We start from the raw sequence: 14,598 nt of genomic DNA, 5'->3' as shown, positions 1-14,598 counted from the left end.
CTGTACGAGTCAAAACAAAGTTTATTTAAACGTGGAAAAAAAAAAAAAAAAATGCGAAATGTTAATTGTACAAGCAGTGTAACAACGAATGCTTGGATTCATTTAATGAACTTCAGTTATTAATATCATACTTGAACATATTAAACACAACAGTACTCTCTGCTTTATTTTTTTTAAAGATGTGCAATGTGGATATGTAATAGCCTTTACACAAACTTTTTTATTGATTTAGCCAAGAAGAGATTGCGTGAACCATGGGAACTCATGTTGGTAAAATTCAGAAAAACTAGCTTTATTCATATTTCCAACAATTCTATTCAAACTTTGTATGCACATCTGAATACTTAGGACTAGACTTCACTCTCAAACACAAATTATCACATGGGTAAACATAACAACATTAATTCTTGAAGGATTTGGTATACCATAAATCAGAGATGGGCATTTTTAATGTTGCAATTGTTTCTTCTCTTCTGGGGAAAAAAAGGGAAAGGTTATTACTTGGAAATGCAGTACAAAATTTGCATGGCAACTTACACAATTACCAAAACCACTGGAAATACTTTTATGTTTATGTTTTATTTAATGCTAATAATATATGAGTGTGAGAAGTTTTACAAAGTCAGTTCTAGCAAGACTATTATTTACCTTGACTAGTATTTGTGAAACTGAAGTTTTCTTTTAACAAGCTTTTTCTTCTTGGCCTTCTGTGGAAGAAAGGCAAGAAAAATACTGCTTCATGGAAGCCGCAATCATGTTTAATCATAAAAGTGGTTTTGCTGCTGTACATTAATTGCTGAAATGTATGCAGCACTAGAAAATAGACTACACCCCTTTTCAATAAAACCACACCCCACAAGTATATATCTCTTTTGTGGCAGCTCAAGCACACAAAACCAGAATCCATGCATCCAGAAAAGAAGCATTTCAATCATTTGGCATGAGAAAAAAACAGTTGTGCACATAAGTAAAGTCAGAAAAGACCCATACATTACATTGTAAAATAATGGTAGTGATTCTTAAATATCAGAAACTATATTTTTTAATTTGCCCAAAATAAATGTTTATTGTATTATCATGAATGAACAGCAATGTGGCAATAGTAGATATGAACCAATATTAACCTTCCTGGAATAGAATGTGCTGACATTCACAGCATAGTTTGGATGTATTCTTTCAGGGCCTTTTTGGGACATTTGTTTCTGAGTGTCAGCATGCATCTTCAGATTATGACTCTGTAAATAAGAAAACAAACATAATTCACTGTGTTTAGGCCTTACATGAGAAATCAAATAAGTTACTGGACAAATAAAACTGAAGCTGCATCCGGCTGTCTGTGCTTAGCCTATGTGTTATGTATGTTCTTTTATGTTCCTTAAACCATCAACCTGCCCAGGGACTACAGATGAAAATGAACATGTATGGCTAAATCTGGCACATTTACATGGTGCATCTAAGTTATCCTGTTTATTAATGTGCACTGTCCCTTTCTTAAATAAAATAAACCATAAACCTTAAATCTCTCAGACATCTAAAATATGGACTATGGATGAAAAAAGCTTTTTAGAAAAATCTGGTACTTCTACATAGGCACAGCACATCTGTAGAAATGTTGTTTGGTGTATATTGTCCCTTTCAAATAACTGTAATAACCATTAATACAAGATTATTGCCATTACTACTGTACGTAACTTTCTGAGGTAAGAGTGTGACTGGGGTACCTGATGAAGAGCGCTGTGACAGAACCTGCATGTCTTTCCTGTGCTCTGCAGTTTTTGCATATGCTCCTGTAATTAACTGACGATGAGCCGCAACTGTGCAGTAATTGCTGTTTTTGCATGTGCAAATAAAATACTTCCTAATTTACCCAGGTAAACTACCTAAAATCAAGTAGGCCTACTTTTAGTATAACTGCATCAAAACCTCTCCAAAAATGGATAAAATGCTTTGTGTCCATTATAAAGCATATAAATGGCCCCTTATTGTGGCTTAAGATGAAACATTGATATAACATTGGGACACAATGTGGTACACATGCATAAAAATGTAATAATTAAAAAATGTATTATTCCGCCATCAGAAAACTTTTGGCGATGTTCAAGCTTCACAGTAAATCGGTGCATCAAACAACACGACTGAGCCACCTATGAACGCTTACACTGCAGTATGTGAAATCCCTGAATTACAGAATAGTGCAATCCTCTTGACAGACACTCAAATTTCATTGAGAGAAGTATGAACTTGGAGGGTGTAGTTGCAGATGAGACTGCAGGGAGGGGGTGCTTGTTAAATAGTCGACCTATGCAACAATCTTGGCACTCCATGTTTGGCAGTTGTGGTGTATCGTCAACTAATAAAGCTAGAACATAGTTTGTAGTTTCAACTCATAGTTTGGTTGCAGGACCACTGAATGTCTGAGTTGAGCAATATCAGGATCCGGTGTTCTGGTCACTAGGGGACTTGCGCAAAGGGGTAAATCAATGCGTTATTCCATTTAAAAAATATATTTTAAATGGGAAACCTGCACTTTTGTGACAGTGATCTTTGCCCTTATATAGAGTTAACTATAATGCTAATTATAAAATAGATTGCTTTCAAAACTGTTAAAAAAATTATACAATTATACAGTGTAATATGAATTACTCCATTTTGAGGAAAAGAAAAGGACAGAAAACAATCAAGAAAAGCATGCGTACACAGACACAATCTGTTGTATTGCTCAAATAAATTTTCTTTGGTACCTGTACCTGTTGGTCCTCTGAAAATATGCTTCTCCTGGGGTGTCTCAGGTTCCTCTCAGGTGAATTCAGTATGATGTAGGGTCTAAAACTCTCTCCAGGATCAATGGTGGTGGACAAAATCCTGGGCATATGCAGGCCAGAACAAGTGACATGTCAGACATCTCAAACATTACCTCACTTATTTGTATTGTTCTACTCATGTAATTATCACCTGTGTCTTCCCTCTGTGAGGACTACAAAGTATTTTATATTTAGGTTAAGTCCATCAGTTTGATTTACTGAGAAGGGGGAGGACACAGGCTCACAGTGGTGTAAGTTTAAACATGTTGAACAGGGGAAAATACTTGTACGGAGATAGCAAAACAGTGTGTGTGTGTGTGTGTGAAATGAGGCTGTTATGAAGGTACGGTTTTCTCATAACTGAAGAATGGCTTTGGTTTGCCCTGGGATATCAAAAGCATGATCCAAAGTAAAGACCACCTTCTGTGCACTCCACTCAAAGTGATGCAAAGCACTAGCTTGAATGCACCATTAAAATACTGGGCTGGCAGAGCAACAGGAGTATTAAATGTTCCTTGGTTGCAACACTCACTACAGAGTTCCAAGCTACCTGTGGAAACAGCGTTAAAATAGAACTGTTCATCAAGAGATTCATGAAATGGGTTTCCATGGCAGAACAGCTGTACACAAGCCTAAGATCACCATGCGCAATGCCAAGCATCGGCTGGAGTGGTGTAAAGCACACTGCCATTGAACTCTGGAGCAGTGGAAGCGTGTTCTCTGGAGCGATGAATCTGGGTTTGGTGGAATGTATAATGCCAACTTTCCTGCCAACTCTATAATTTGGTGGAGAAGAAATAATAATCTGGGGCTGGTCTTTATGGTTTGGGCTAGACCCCTTAGTTCAAATGAAGGAAAATCTTAATGCTGCAGCATACAATGATGTTCTTGAGAATTGTGTGCTTCCAACTTTGTGGAAACAGTTTGGGGGAGGCCCTTTCCTGTTTCAGCATGACAATGCCCCCATGCACAAAGTGAGGTCTATAAAAAAATGGTTTGCTGAGTTTGGTAGGGAAGAACTTGACTGGCCTGCACAGAGCCCTGACCTCTACCCCATAAAACGCCTGCACCTGTGCTGCAGTTGGAACACATTTGATCTTTGCTAAGCCTGTTGGATACAGAAATGTTCTTCAAAACACAGTATGCACATGTAAACACCAGTCAGTCAGTACATATCAATAGTCTTGTTGAAATTCATTCTTTATTCCACAGCTGCACTTTAAAGATACAGTCAGATTTTCGCTCCTCCTTACACAGGGAAAAGGAAAAAAATGTTTCATATTTGCAAAATATTTATGAAAACTGGCAATGCGCAGCATGGTCAGTAAAGTCTTTATCTCTTTTTTGTATAAACAAAAATAAATAACATTCTTCTCACAATAGAAATTCAAGAAAACTTCTCTAAAGACATACCACACTTAAAGAAAATTACAATTGAGTTAGAGAGGTGAATTGAGAAATTATGCAAGGAGCTAACTAACCCCACTAGTGAATTGCTAAGAGGCCATGTGGCTAAAACTGCAATTTATACCATTTATTTACTAATGGGCAGGGATACTTTTTTATTCATTATTATCATTATCATTCTACTACTGTTGTCATTTTTACAAATAGTAAGTAATGAACTTTGAAGAACTGTGCTTGCTGGGTATACCATCTGCTGCAGTAAATAATGCAGAAACATATTTCACACTGCTTCAACATCCTGCTATTGGACAGGTTGAGAACACAGTACCGTTTGGGGGAGAATGCCACAGAAGTGTGTGTGTGTGTGTGAGTGTGTGTGTGTGTGAGAGAGAAAGAAATGAGAAGCCGCATGAATACACGTGTTCCAATTCACAAAGATAAATAACTACATGAGAACGAACACAAATAAAGGCCACAGAAGGACAATATATATAGAAGGGCTGAGTGCATTCAGGAGAAGAGACAGAAGAAAACTTAGTCAAGTAAGCATGACTTTTACAAAAGGCTATGCAAAACTACATACATACATAAAGTGATTCATAAGTCAGTAAAGTGTGCAAGGAATTCTCTGAGCAAGAAACACATTTTTGGATAGGACTATCACTCATATCTCAGAGCCAGTGCTAAAACTTTGCCCTCATGCATTTAGGCCATGTCCACTTCTTATACAATTGCATTATTTCACAATTACAATGACATCACTTTTCTCATCAGCCTTTAATCTTATAAAAAATGCAGTTTGGGCTACTTCAAAACTACAGTGGTATTAGTTAAGTGCAACCCAGCCTTCAGCAATGAGGATGCAGTAAATCACTTCACCTAAAAACTGCCTGTGCCGTTTCAATATTACTCAGAAATAATTTGCCTTTTTTGTGTTATACGACCTTGCCTGATATGAAAATGCTATTTCCTTTTACAGCGCAAAGCTGTGCTAAGACAATGCATTGTGGTTGGCCTAGCTGTTTTGATTGAGTTCCATAGGTTGACTCAAATTTTCATAACTGAAAGTTCAACACTTGCCAGATGAACAGATGTTTTTGGACTGCTGAGTTCTTGTATACTAAACAAATGAGGAAACCTGATGAGGGCTTGATTCCCAGTCCAAGTCTCAATGTTACCAATACAAGAATGACTACCACAATACCACAAAAGCAGAGGCACCTATTTCCTGTTGCACCATTACTATGGCACAGTAGTTATCAATCAGACCATTTCACTAAAGAGAAATAATCAATCTGATGCAAACTGCAAGTTTAGAAGTAAATCCCACTGTTTGCACATGGGTTTAAATTATGTTCCCCTTGATGTGGTACTGTACAATTTACATTGCACGATAGCGATCGGGGTAGTGGCAGGTAATTATTGTATACAGTATAATATACTTATTATGAGCCCTTGTTATGCTGCCTTTTGAATTATCCATAGTATAAACGCGAAATCTATCAGTGGTCCCTCAATGACCCCACAAACAAATACCACTACACCAAACATGTATAAAAAAGAAACTTTAAGCCAATATGGATCTTACAGACAATATCACAAGTACAGTATATTGGAAAACAAAACTAGTATTGCTTCTCAATGAAAAAAGAGTTTCAACACACACATCATACTTAAGACAGATTTATGACAATGTTATTAACTGACATTAATTAGTCCTAGTGACCTAGTCAATAATAATAATAATAATAATAATAATAAAACAAATGGCATGGATCCAAGAATGTTCTGTACTGAAGAGTCTTAAGAGTGAACAGTGACAAGTTTGTGTGGTCAGTTTAAAACTGCTATAGACAACATGGAATTACAGATCATATCCAATATACAGTTGAAATAAAGCGCAGGATTAACACCACACTGTATATACTATACACATTACAAAATCATTTGACAAATGTTCAGGTATTTTGAGAAGCGCACATTTTATTTTGGTCTAATTTATTCTAATGTAAAAAAGGTTTTATTGATTAGTAGTTAATCCTAGTCCCAAAAAGAATGCAAAAAAAATCATACCAGCAGCTCAACACAAGTGATCACCCAAGTAAACTGCTGATCATCTGATACTGTGATTGGGTAAATTTAAGGTGTTTTGTGTGGACAAAAACAAGGTATGATGATCTGCATTGGCTTCCTTTACCAGAGACGTCCTGCATGTATATAGTGCACAGAAAATAAATGTACTGACTGCTTTTCTTGCCTCTATTATGCATTCCACAATTCCGAGAACAACAAGAACAGGAAAAATAAAAATATTTCACCCACTGAACAACATGTATGTGTTTTAAATATAAATGTACAAATAAGCATACAAAAATCCTGTGTACTACACCTATTCTCTAAACTAAAATTCCTTGCAATCTTAAATACGAAAGTACTGGAATTTACAAACATCTGAAGAAGGCATAATCGGAAGGAAGATTTACCATGAGAGAAGAATGAAGAAAAAAAAAAACCAATGTGTGAAATGATAAACAAAATTAAACGAGACAAGGTCAATACTCACAATCTAGGAAACTGTTTCTTCGCCCTTGACCTCTGACTAGCACTTGGGCTCTCTTCTGATTCATCACCTGTCTCATCTATACATTCCTCAGATCCTTCTCTCACAAGGTCTCCTCCCTCTCCCTTGCTCTCTTCCCTTTCTCTGGTGCAAACTATTTTGTCACAACCCTTACTCAGATCCCTACTCTTGATCTCAACATAGTTACTGCTACGGGAGGACAGCTCTAAGAACAAGGGCTGGCCCATTTTGATGTGCACCACATTCCTTGGTGGACAAGGGGCTGCTTTTTGTTCAAGGCTGTTCCCTCTCGTCTCTTCTAACACAAAGTCCTCATCAGCCTGCCTGGCTGGAGTTGGTGTAGCGAAAGAGGGGACGGCAACAATGGACGTATTTGGGGACTGGGGAGAAGGTTCTAGGGATTCAACTTTGTTGACATTCTTATGGTTTCCTGCTGCTGGACATACAGAGTCGCGTGTTTCACGTGCAAGGACATGCAGATCAGATAGGTTTGTCACATGGACATCTCTGACCCTCATGGGTGAACTGATATGGAATGGGCTCTGTGACACAGGCACCCCCGTCTGTATCAGTGGAAGTGTTGCCCGGTGTGTGTAAATATTTCCTGTTTTATAGCTAGGTGAAACTGGATTGATTTTGGAGACTGACATAACCTTTTCCATGCCTGGACCAGTTTTATCAGTGCTGCTGTTTTTCAGGCTTACTCTCCCCATTTTCACTGCCTTCACGGTGTTCACTTCCTTATCTGGCTTCAGGCTGGATGGGGAGTTGGAAGTACTGGCCACCGAAGGAGATAACCCCTTATCGGCTGACTGAGGAACGTGACACCCTAAGCCTAGGGATGTACTTTTTAGGACCTCCCTTTCCCAACATCCTGGCTGTCCTAACACATCACTGTAAGGAAGTACTTCGTACAGATTTTCTGTGGTGGGTGGAATCTCAGCCTGCTGAGCTTCCATCTTTACTCCCTCCTTTGTCATGGAATCAGTGGGGTTGTTACTAATATTCTTTACATCTTCCCCATCCTTTCTCACCATAGACAACTTAGCCTTTTCTGCCAAGAATTTCCTAATCTCCTGCTCAATGCTGTCATCACTGTCCACTGAGCTGCTATCGTGTTCTACCTGAGCTGCACCCAGATGACTGCCACTTGATAGGAGTTCTACATCAGTGTGACCTTTCTTTTGACCTATTTGTTCAAACTGGCAGGAGTGTTTCACCTGCTTATCGGCCTTCAGCTGCTCTGATGAGTTTTTACACAATTTTGGTTTTATACTTCCGCCATTTGTGTTCTGCTTAGGAGCTTCTTTACTACTTTTAGAAATACAACTCTTAGTGATCTTAGAGCTGGGAAAAGTTTTACAATCCATGACAGTTTTCTTTTTCTCAGACTCTAATTCGTCCACAAGGCACAGCTCTACAGCTCCAAATTGAACACACTTTTTTGACTTCAACTTTCGGTCTCTTGTCTTCCTCTTCACCTTTTTCTTAGTCAGCAGCAAGTCTTTTATTGCAGCATCTAGGTCTTCATCACTGTCCAATGAGCTGCTCTTGTCTCCAGTCTGCGCCCTTCTCTCTGCCAACATTAATGATTTTGATACTTCATTTTTTAAAATGGATCGATGTGAATCTACCTCTCTCCCCAAATCTTTGGCATCCTTCAAGCTGACAGTGGTGGTATGTTTCTGCTCACCGTTTTTTGTGGGCTCTTCGGTTTTTGTAGTTGTGGCCACATGGAGAGCAACACCAGCCTTTTCTGATGCATCTGCTTGAGTCTTAAGTGTGTTATTATTGTCCTGCACTGCCAAAGGCTGTGGGTGATGTTCGTCTTGTAATTTGGAATCCATTACTTCTGCTATGCAAATATTACCACCTTCCTCCTTACGTTTTCTTTTATGTGACAAAGAAAGCCTCAGCTTCTTATTTTGGGAAGGGTCAGCCTTCCTCTTTTGCTGTGGTGACATGGCATGCTCTTGTGTACCTGGAAAGTTGGTTGTGCCAGATGATTGGCTGTGCATTTGTGCCTTAAGTTCCAAGAACTTTCTGATCTCTTGTTCAATTCCATCATCGCTGTCAATTGAGCTTTCATCAGTTTTGTTTTCTACACAGTTCATTCTGTCCTGACTGTGAAAAGTAGATGAAACACAGTTATTTGGAAGTGCTGTAAAAGCCTCAGGCATGACAGCTTTAGAAATATCCAATATAGCCTCTGCGCACATTAGCTCAGCAGTAGTGTTCACCTTCAAAGGAGCTGGAGTTAGCTTTTCTGAAAGAATTTTGCTTTTTGTTAAAGAAATACCATTGTCTGTAATGTCAGGGTTGTCTAATGATTTACTCAAAGTGTGACGGGATGCTACAGGTGTGGACAGTACAGGTTTAGAGTTTCTCTCGGTTTTCCTTTTCTTTGTAAACACTTTCTGTTTTTTGATAGCTTGAGTGCCTGAATGATCCAAACACAGTGAAGGAGCTTTACTCCCATGGGCTTGCTTAGGATGAGAGTTCTTAAAGGCTTTTGAGACATGCTTGCCCTCCTCCTTTTGCTTCTCCAGCTGGTAATGACGAATAGCTTCTTCAATGCCATCATCACTGCTAGAATCAGATTCCTCATTTGGTTGCAAAAATGTGCAAGGTTTTTTTAAGTCTTCAGAATTTTCCTTTATTTTCTCAAGCTGATAATGGCGAATTGCTTCTTCAATTCCATCATCACTGCTTGAGTCAGGCGACTCTTCCTCCAGTTTAACTGTGCTGAGATTTTGCCCTTTATTAGATTGAGAACATACATTAATATGACATTTCTTTGTTTCAAAGGAGGGGAATGTTTTTACAGCCTTAATGATGTCCCCTTTTTTCACCAGCAGAGAGTTCTCCTCAGAGGGTCTCTCGCTGCTCGTTTTCTTCACATTTTTTGGGATGTGGTTGCTCCTGGCAGTTAAGATTATATTGCCGTCTAAATTTTTGGGGGTATCTGAAAAGGGACATTCTTTCTTCAGGTGCTTGGGAACCTGTGATGGACTTGCAGTCGGCTCAAGCTTCCGCTTGTGGTCACCCTTTTTCTTCAGGTACTCTTGAATTGCCTCCTCAATTCCTCTGTCAACTGAGTCATCACTGTCAGAGTCCTGACTCTGAGTGCCAAAATCCATGGAATCCACATGTTTGTTGTCTTCTCTTGCAACTCCCAATGTGCCCCTTCGCCTTGCCTTATGCACAACACCAACTGTCTTGCTGGTGCATCCTGGGGATGGGGCCTGACCTGTCTGGAGAGTTCCCTCATACTCATCGCTCATGTCGATGGAGGACTCTGTGTTTCTTAGGCTTTCAATAATCATCTGGACCTTCTCGGGGATTGGTGTGCCAGTGGTGGATATGTCACTGTCAGAGTCATTGAAGCACAAAGGCAGGCTAAAGTTTCTTGTTGGACCATATGACCTCCATTCTGTATGCAGTGCAACCACAGGTGGAACATTCTTCAGGAACATTCTAATGTGCTGGGGTATGATGTGGTCATGGGAGGGATGACTCTGGCCACGTTCACATCCTGGAAAATAATCAAAGACAAATTTTTATTATTTGCTTGTCAACACAGCCCAGTTATGTAATCCTTTAAAATATAAAGAGCTTCTATTGTTTTGCTCAACGCATTCAGAGTTTATATCACTAGGCAACTTTAACTAAACTGCCTCAGTTTCTGTTTACTAAAGACACAGAAAAACTATAATGTAGCCAACATTTTGCTAAATGGTGGTTAGCCAACAAGGGGGCTCATTTCAGTGGATACGGACATCTGATGCACGTAATATCTTTGTTTAAAACCAGTATTGAAAAAGTAAATACTCTGAGACAAGGGAGTGACTTGGATACCCTTCTCCTTAGATGTGAATCTGCATGGATCCACAGGCTAAGGCCACAACAAGAGTAGGGGTCCGAAAATCTAGCTTAAAAAGTTGGTATAGGTTAGACAAGACACTTAATGCCTAATTCTACTTATCAAGGTCTTGGTTGAAGCCCATGATTAGTTAATTGGTTCAATCAGGTGTCAGTGCTAGGCAAAAATAACCAGCACCCACACTGGCCCTTTTTAGATAAGACTGGACACCTCTGATCTAAGCATAGGCTATATTATTACAGGCATCTATATAAACACTTTCAGGAAAGCTACCCACTATTACCCTGATCAGCTAATGCAGTTATTTCAGCCAGCTTGTGAACTAAACAAAACTTAAGCCTACATATTTTTGATCACAAGTGTGCAGTATTTTCACCAATTTATATCGGATTCATTGTCTGTCCCTATTGTTAAGTAAAAAAGCAGGCTAAGTGTCAGTGCAGTACACACTTTTAGCCTACTTATTAAATGGTAAATAAATTCATATTCTTAGAAGCTTCATTTCTGGTACTTAGATTTTTTTTTTTTGGTATTTAGTGCCATGTCAGCATCTAAGGCCATTTCATGGCAAGACCATGGTAATGATAACATTTCAATATATAGAAAATAGTAATAGATCAATAGCAAACCATAAAATTAAATAAAACCTATATAAGATGTTTCAAATGTACTTGTGATAACAGCTCTACAATTCTTTCAGGGGACACCTTGTTAAAAACATCTTTCATGGAACTTTCTGAATAAAACTGTTGTCTTGTGGCATTAAAGGCAGGGCAGTTCAGTAAAATGTGCGTGCCAGTCAAGGGAATGCTGCAAAAGTCGCATGATGGTGGTTCTTCACCCTTTAATAAAAAGGGGTGAGTCTTGAGTGACCGATCCGGCACCTTGTAAAAGGTACTTAGATAATCGAGATGATTACACCACTATATGATTATAGTTAAATGACAGGTATGGAGACTTTCATGACCTTCTAGTACTGGGGGAGGGAACTACAAGTTACAAAATAAGTCATAAAATGATGTAGGTCCTAATAATCTGATTTAGCAATCAAGATAAATCATTCCAGTTTCTGATATGGTTATGATTTGTGGCAACATCTCCTGTGCACTAAAAATTGTTTATTTTTTTCATTTACCACACAAGTACATTCGAGGCCAGAACCCTATCATATATTCAGAAATGTCTAGCAAAAAAGGAAGTTATAATCGTTCTCACTCAAACTCTTCATTTCCAGTTCCAGTTATATTTCAAATACCACATTTGTGGATCATGTCCTTTCTCTATTTATATTACTGGGCAAATTCAATGCACATTTTTCCAGGTCTAAATTAAATTACGCCAAACATATTTTTCAAGGTGAATTACTACAAGTCTTATATTGACACTCTGTAGTCTTCTAATAGTTAAACATGGAATAATTCCTAAAAAATATATAACTTTTACAGTCTTAATGAGTGATTTCCCAGTTTACCAATTTAATACCATAGGCCCTATCTATTGGCCTTATTTCTTACCTATAGTCTCTTTCTGTTCAGGGCCTTTCCCCCATCGTATTTTGATGTAAATGGTTGAATTGTGGGATAGTTTCTGGTATGAGTGAGTTAGATGGAGTGATCAAGGTGCTATTGTATTAGCAGTTAATGTTCCCTGTTCTGTGCAGGAACATTCCCTTCCTCTGGCTTTTGTCAAGTTGTCAAATTCGAACAAAAAGTTTTGAAACCTCCAGTGTTTAAACGACTATGAAAAACGACACAGTTCCATTGTCGATTTACCATGAATTGTTACCAAATATGGATATTTTGTTTAATCTAGAAAGGACAATGTATATGAGAAGTTTCACAGCGTTCACATTTATTTTAGCTAGTTAATATTTATGTGTAGTTCGTGGAATTTTGGTAGCCCAGCAAGGTAACATTTTTAGTTTCATCCAGCTATCTCATTATCAAAACTCTCAAATATAAATCCAGAGGTTTGCAATGTTGGCAACACATTTATGAACAATTGTATCCTTAATAATAAAATAATGATGCAATTGACCAATTTAAAAAGGTCTGAGGATTGGACGCACTTTTAATGTCCTGTGTTTGGTTTAGGGCTAGAATAGCTCTGACCATTCAGCAGGCCTGACATAGCCAAATGAGTTACGTTACAATACAATACATGTTACAAATACAAACCCTTTGTCAACTACAGGCAGAAGCCAAATCGCCCCCAGTCCACCCACACAGACAAGGAGGCATCAAACGGTCGCAACAGTATGACAAGCTGATTTCAAGAATGAATTTTTGGTTTGTTTTGAAGGCTTGTACAGATATTCTGTTGACGCAACGTTGGTGATTTGAGGTTCAACTATAAGCGCTTTCCCTTTCTCTCTCAGCCGCCGAACCTGTACACTAAAGTCGCTAGCTAGCCTTCAACCAAGCTAAAGAACGCTAGTTAGCTTTGCTAATAACAATCAGGGAAGTCCAACCAAATTAAACAAAAACGTGACACACTACGAAACCTTACAGCTTACTTACGACCATACTATATAAACATAATTACAGGTTTTGACAAAAGCAAGCTACAGTAATATGACCATCACTAATTACCAAAATGAGAAAAATAACTGACGGTGTAGCTCGAGGGCTACATCTAGTTATCGATACTCAACCAGCTAGCTAACGTTAGCTATCTTCAGCATCATAGTACATTAGCAAGCCCGCTAGGTAGTTAGCGAAGTGTGGAGGACTTGTAAAAGCAACGTGGTGATAAGCTAACCATCCCCCGTTGAAATAATACATTTTTGCTTCATACAGTGATGCATTCTGACGTCATTCTGGTCTTACATTTATGTTCAAAACATTGCCTCCATTCGCAATCCCGCACCGGGATGTTCCCGTATCCTTTCTGCGGCTAGGACTGCACTGATGCCGGGGGAGTATCACTAAGAGACACCGCAGAGCAACCAGCCGCGGTTGCAGCACGGCCACACTGAATCCTGATGAATTCACCACCGTTAAGTTGCTGATTTTAACTGCTATCGAAATAAACTAGTTATATATGAACAATATCTGCTTTATAAAAGATAAAGACATTGCAATACATTTCCAAATTAAAAGTTATAATTACTTCCAGTTGAGTGTCTTGAGAAATACAACACTTATGGGCCTGTTCACTTCACTTCGCACCGGCAATTTGTCGGCAAATAGCTTAAAACCTTTGTATTGTGTTGCTCAGCAGCCAATCGATATTTATTTCAGAATAATTCTACCGGAACGAAAAGCAAGGTATCGAACTTACCTGATATCAGATGGCTCCTTTTCAACGTTTCAGTTGTTTAAAGTGTATTTTTCGTGTTTAATTCGATAGCTTGCAAGTGTCCACACAGCTCGGGTGCGCGCAGTAAGTGCACGGCATCAACAACCCCAGCCAGCCCGCTTAGGCTACCTAGGGAGACTGAGTTAAAGGCACCGTTGACACATTTTCCGAAGATACACTAGACATGGAGTAGGCTATCCTACGCTTCGTGGTTTAGCCTACGAAAATGTTATGTTTATTTACCTCTGAATATTGCATTACATTTTGCATATAAGTGACCGCCTTGCTACTGTATTGCCTGGATCAAATAAGTATCAACGACAAATTACACTTGCTACAGCCGGATACAATGGCATGAGGGAGGACTGGGCTTGAGACCCAAAGGCTGCAGGTAAGAATCCCAGACAGTTGTTGTGCCCTTAAATGACGCAAGTGACCTAGATAACTTTTACGTTAAAACTTTACTTTTTAAAGGTACGATATACTTTAACTAAAAATAAAATAAATACTATATATACACACATGAAGGCTGAGAACGTGAAGGCAGGGTTTTCTAAAAATAAGGGAGTAACTTGTTCCAAAAGTAACGGCTTATTTACCAATTGCCATTCAACTTATTCCTTGAT

At 38.7% G+C, this 14,598-nt stretch overlaps 1 protein-coding gene across 1 annotated transcript; it reads right to left on the bottom strand.

Moving 5' to 3' along the window:
- Nucleotides 1-1,124: 1,124 nt before the first annotated feature.
- Nucleotides 1,125-14,338, bottom strand: ppp1r26 (protein phosphatase 1, regulatory subunit 26; the record flags this gene model as incomplete). The annotated part of the gene is made up of 4 exons (XM_064308842.1): nt 13,955-14,338; nt 6,772-10,324; nt 2,748-2,862; nt 1,125-1,235 (listed from the first exon to the last, which is right to left on the bottom strand). Coding segments are annotated over exons 2-4 (3,720 nt in total), but the record flags the coding sequence as incomplete, so codon positions are not given.
- Between the last annotated feature and the right edge of the window lie 260 nt (nt 14,339-14,598).

The sequence above is a fragment of the Anguilla rostrata genome, chromosome 14 (assembly GCF_018555375.3).
Source record: "Anguilla rostrata isolate EN2019 chromosome 14, ASM1855537v3, whole genome shotgun sequence".
In the NCBI taxonomy this organism is placed as follows: domain Eukaryota; kingdom Metazoa; phylum Chordata; class Actinopteri; order Anguilliformes; family Anguillidae; genus Anguilla; species Anguilla rostrata.
This window is presented reverse-complemented; position numbering and strand designations above follow the sequence as displayed.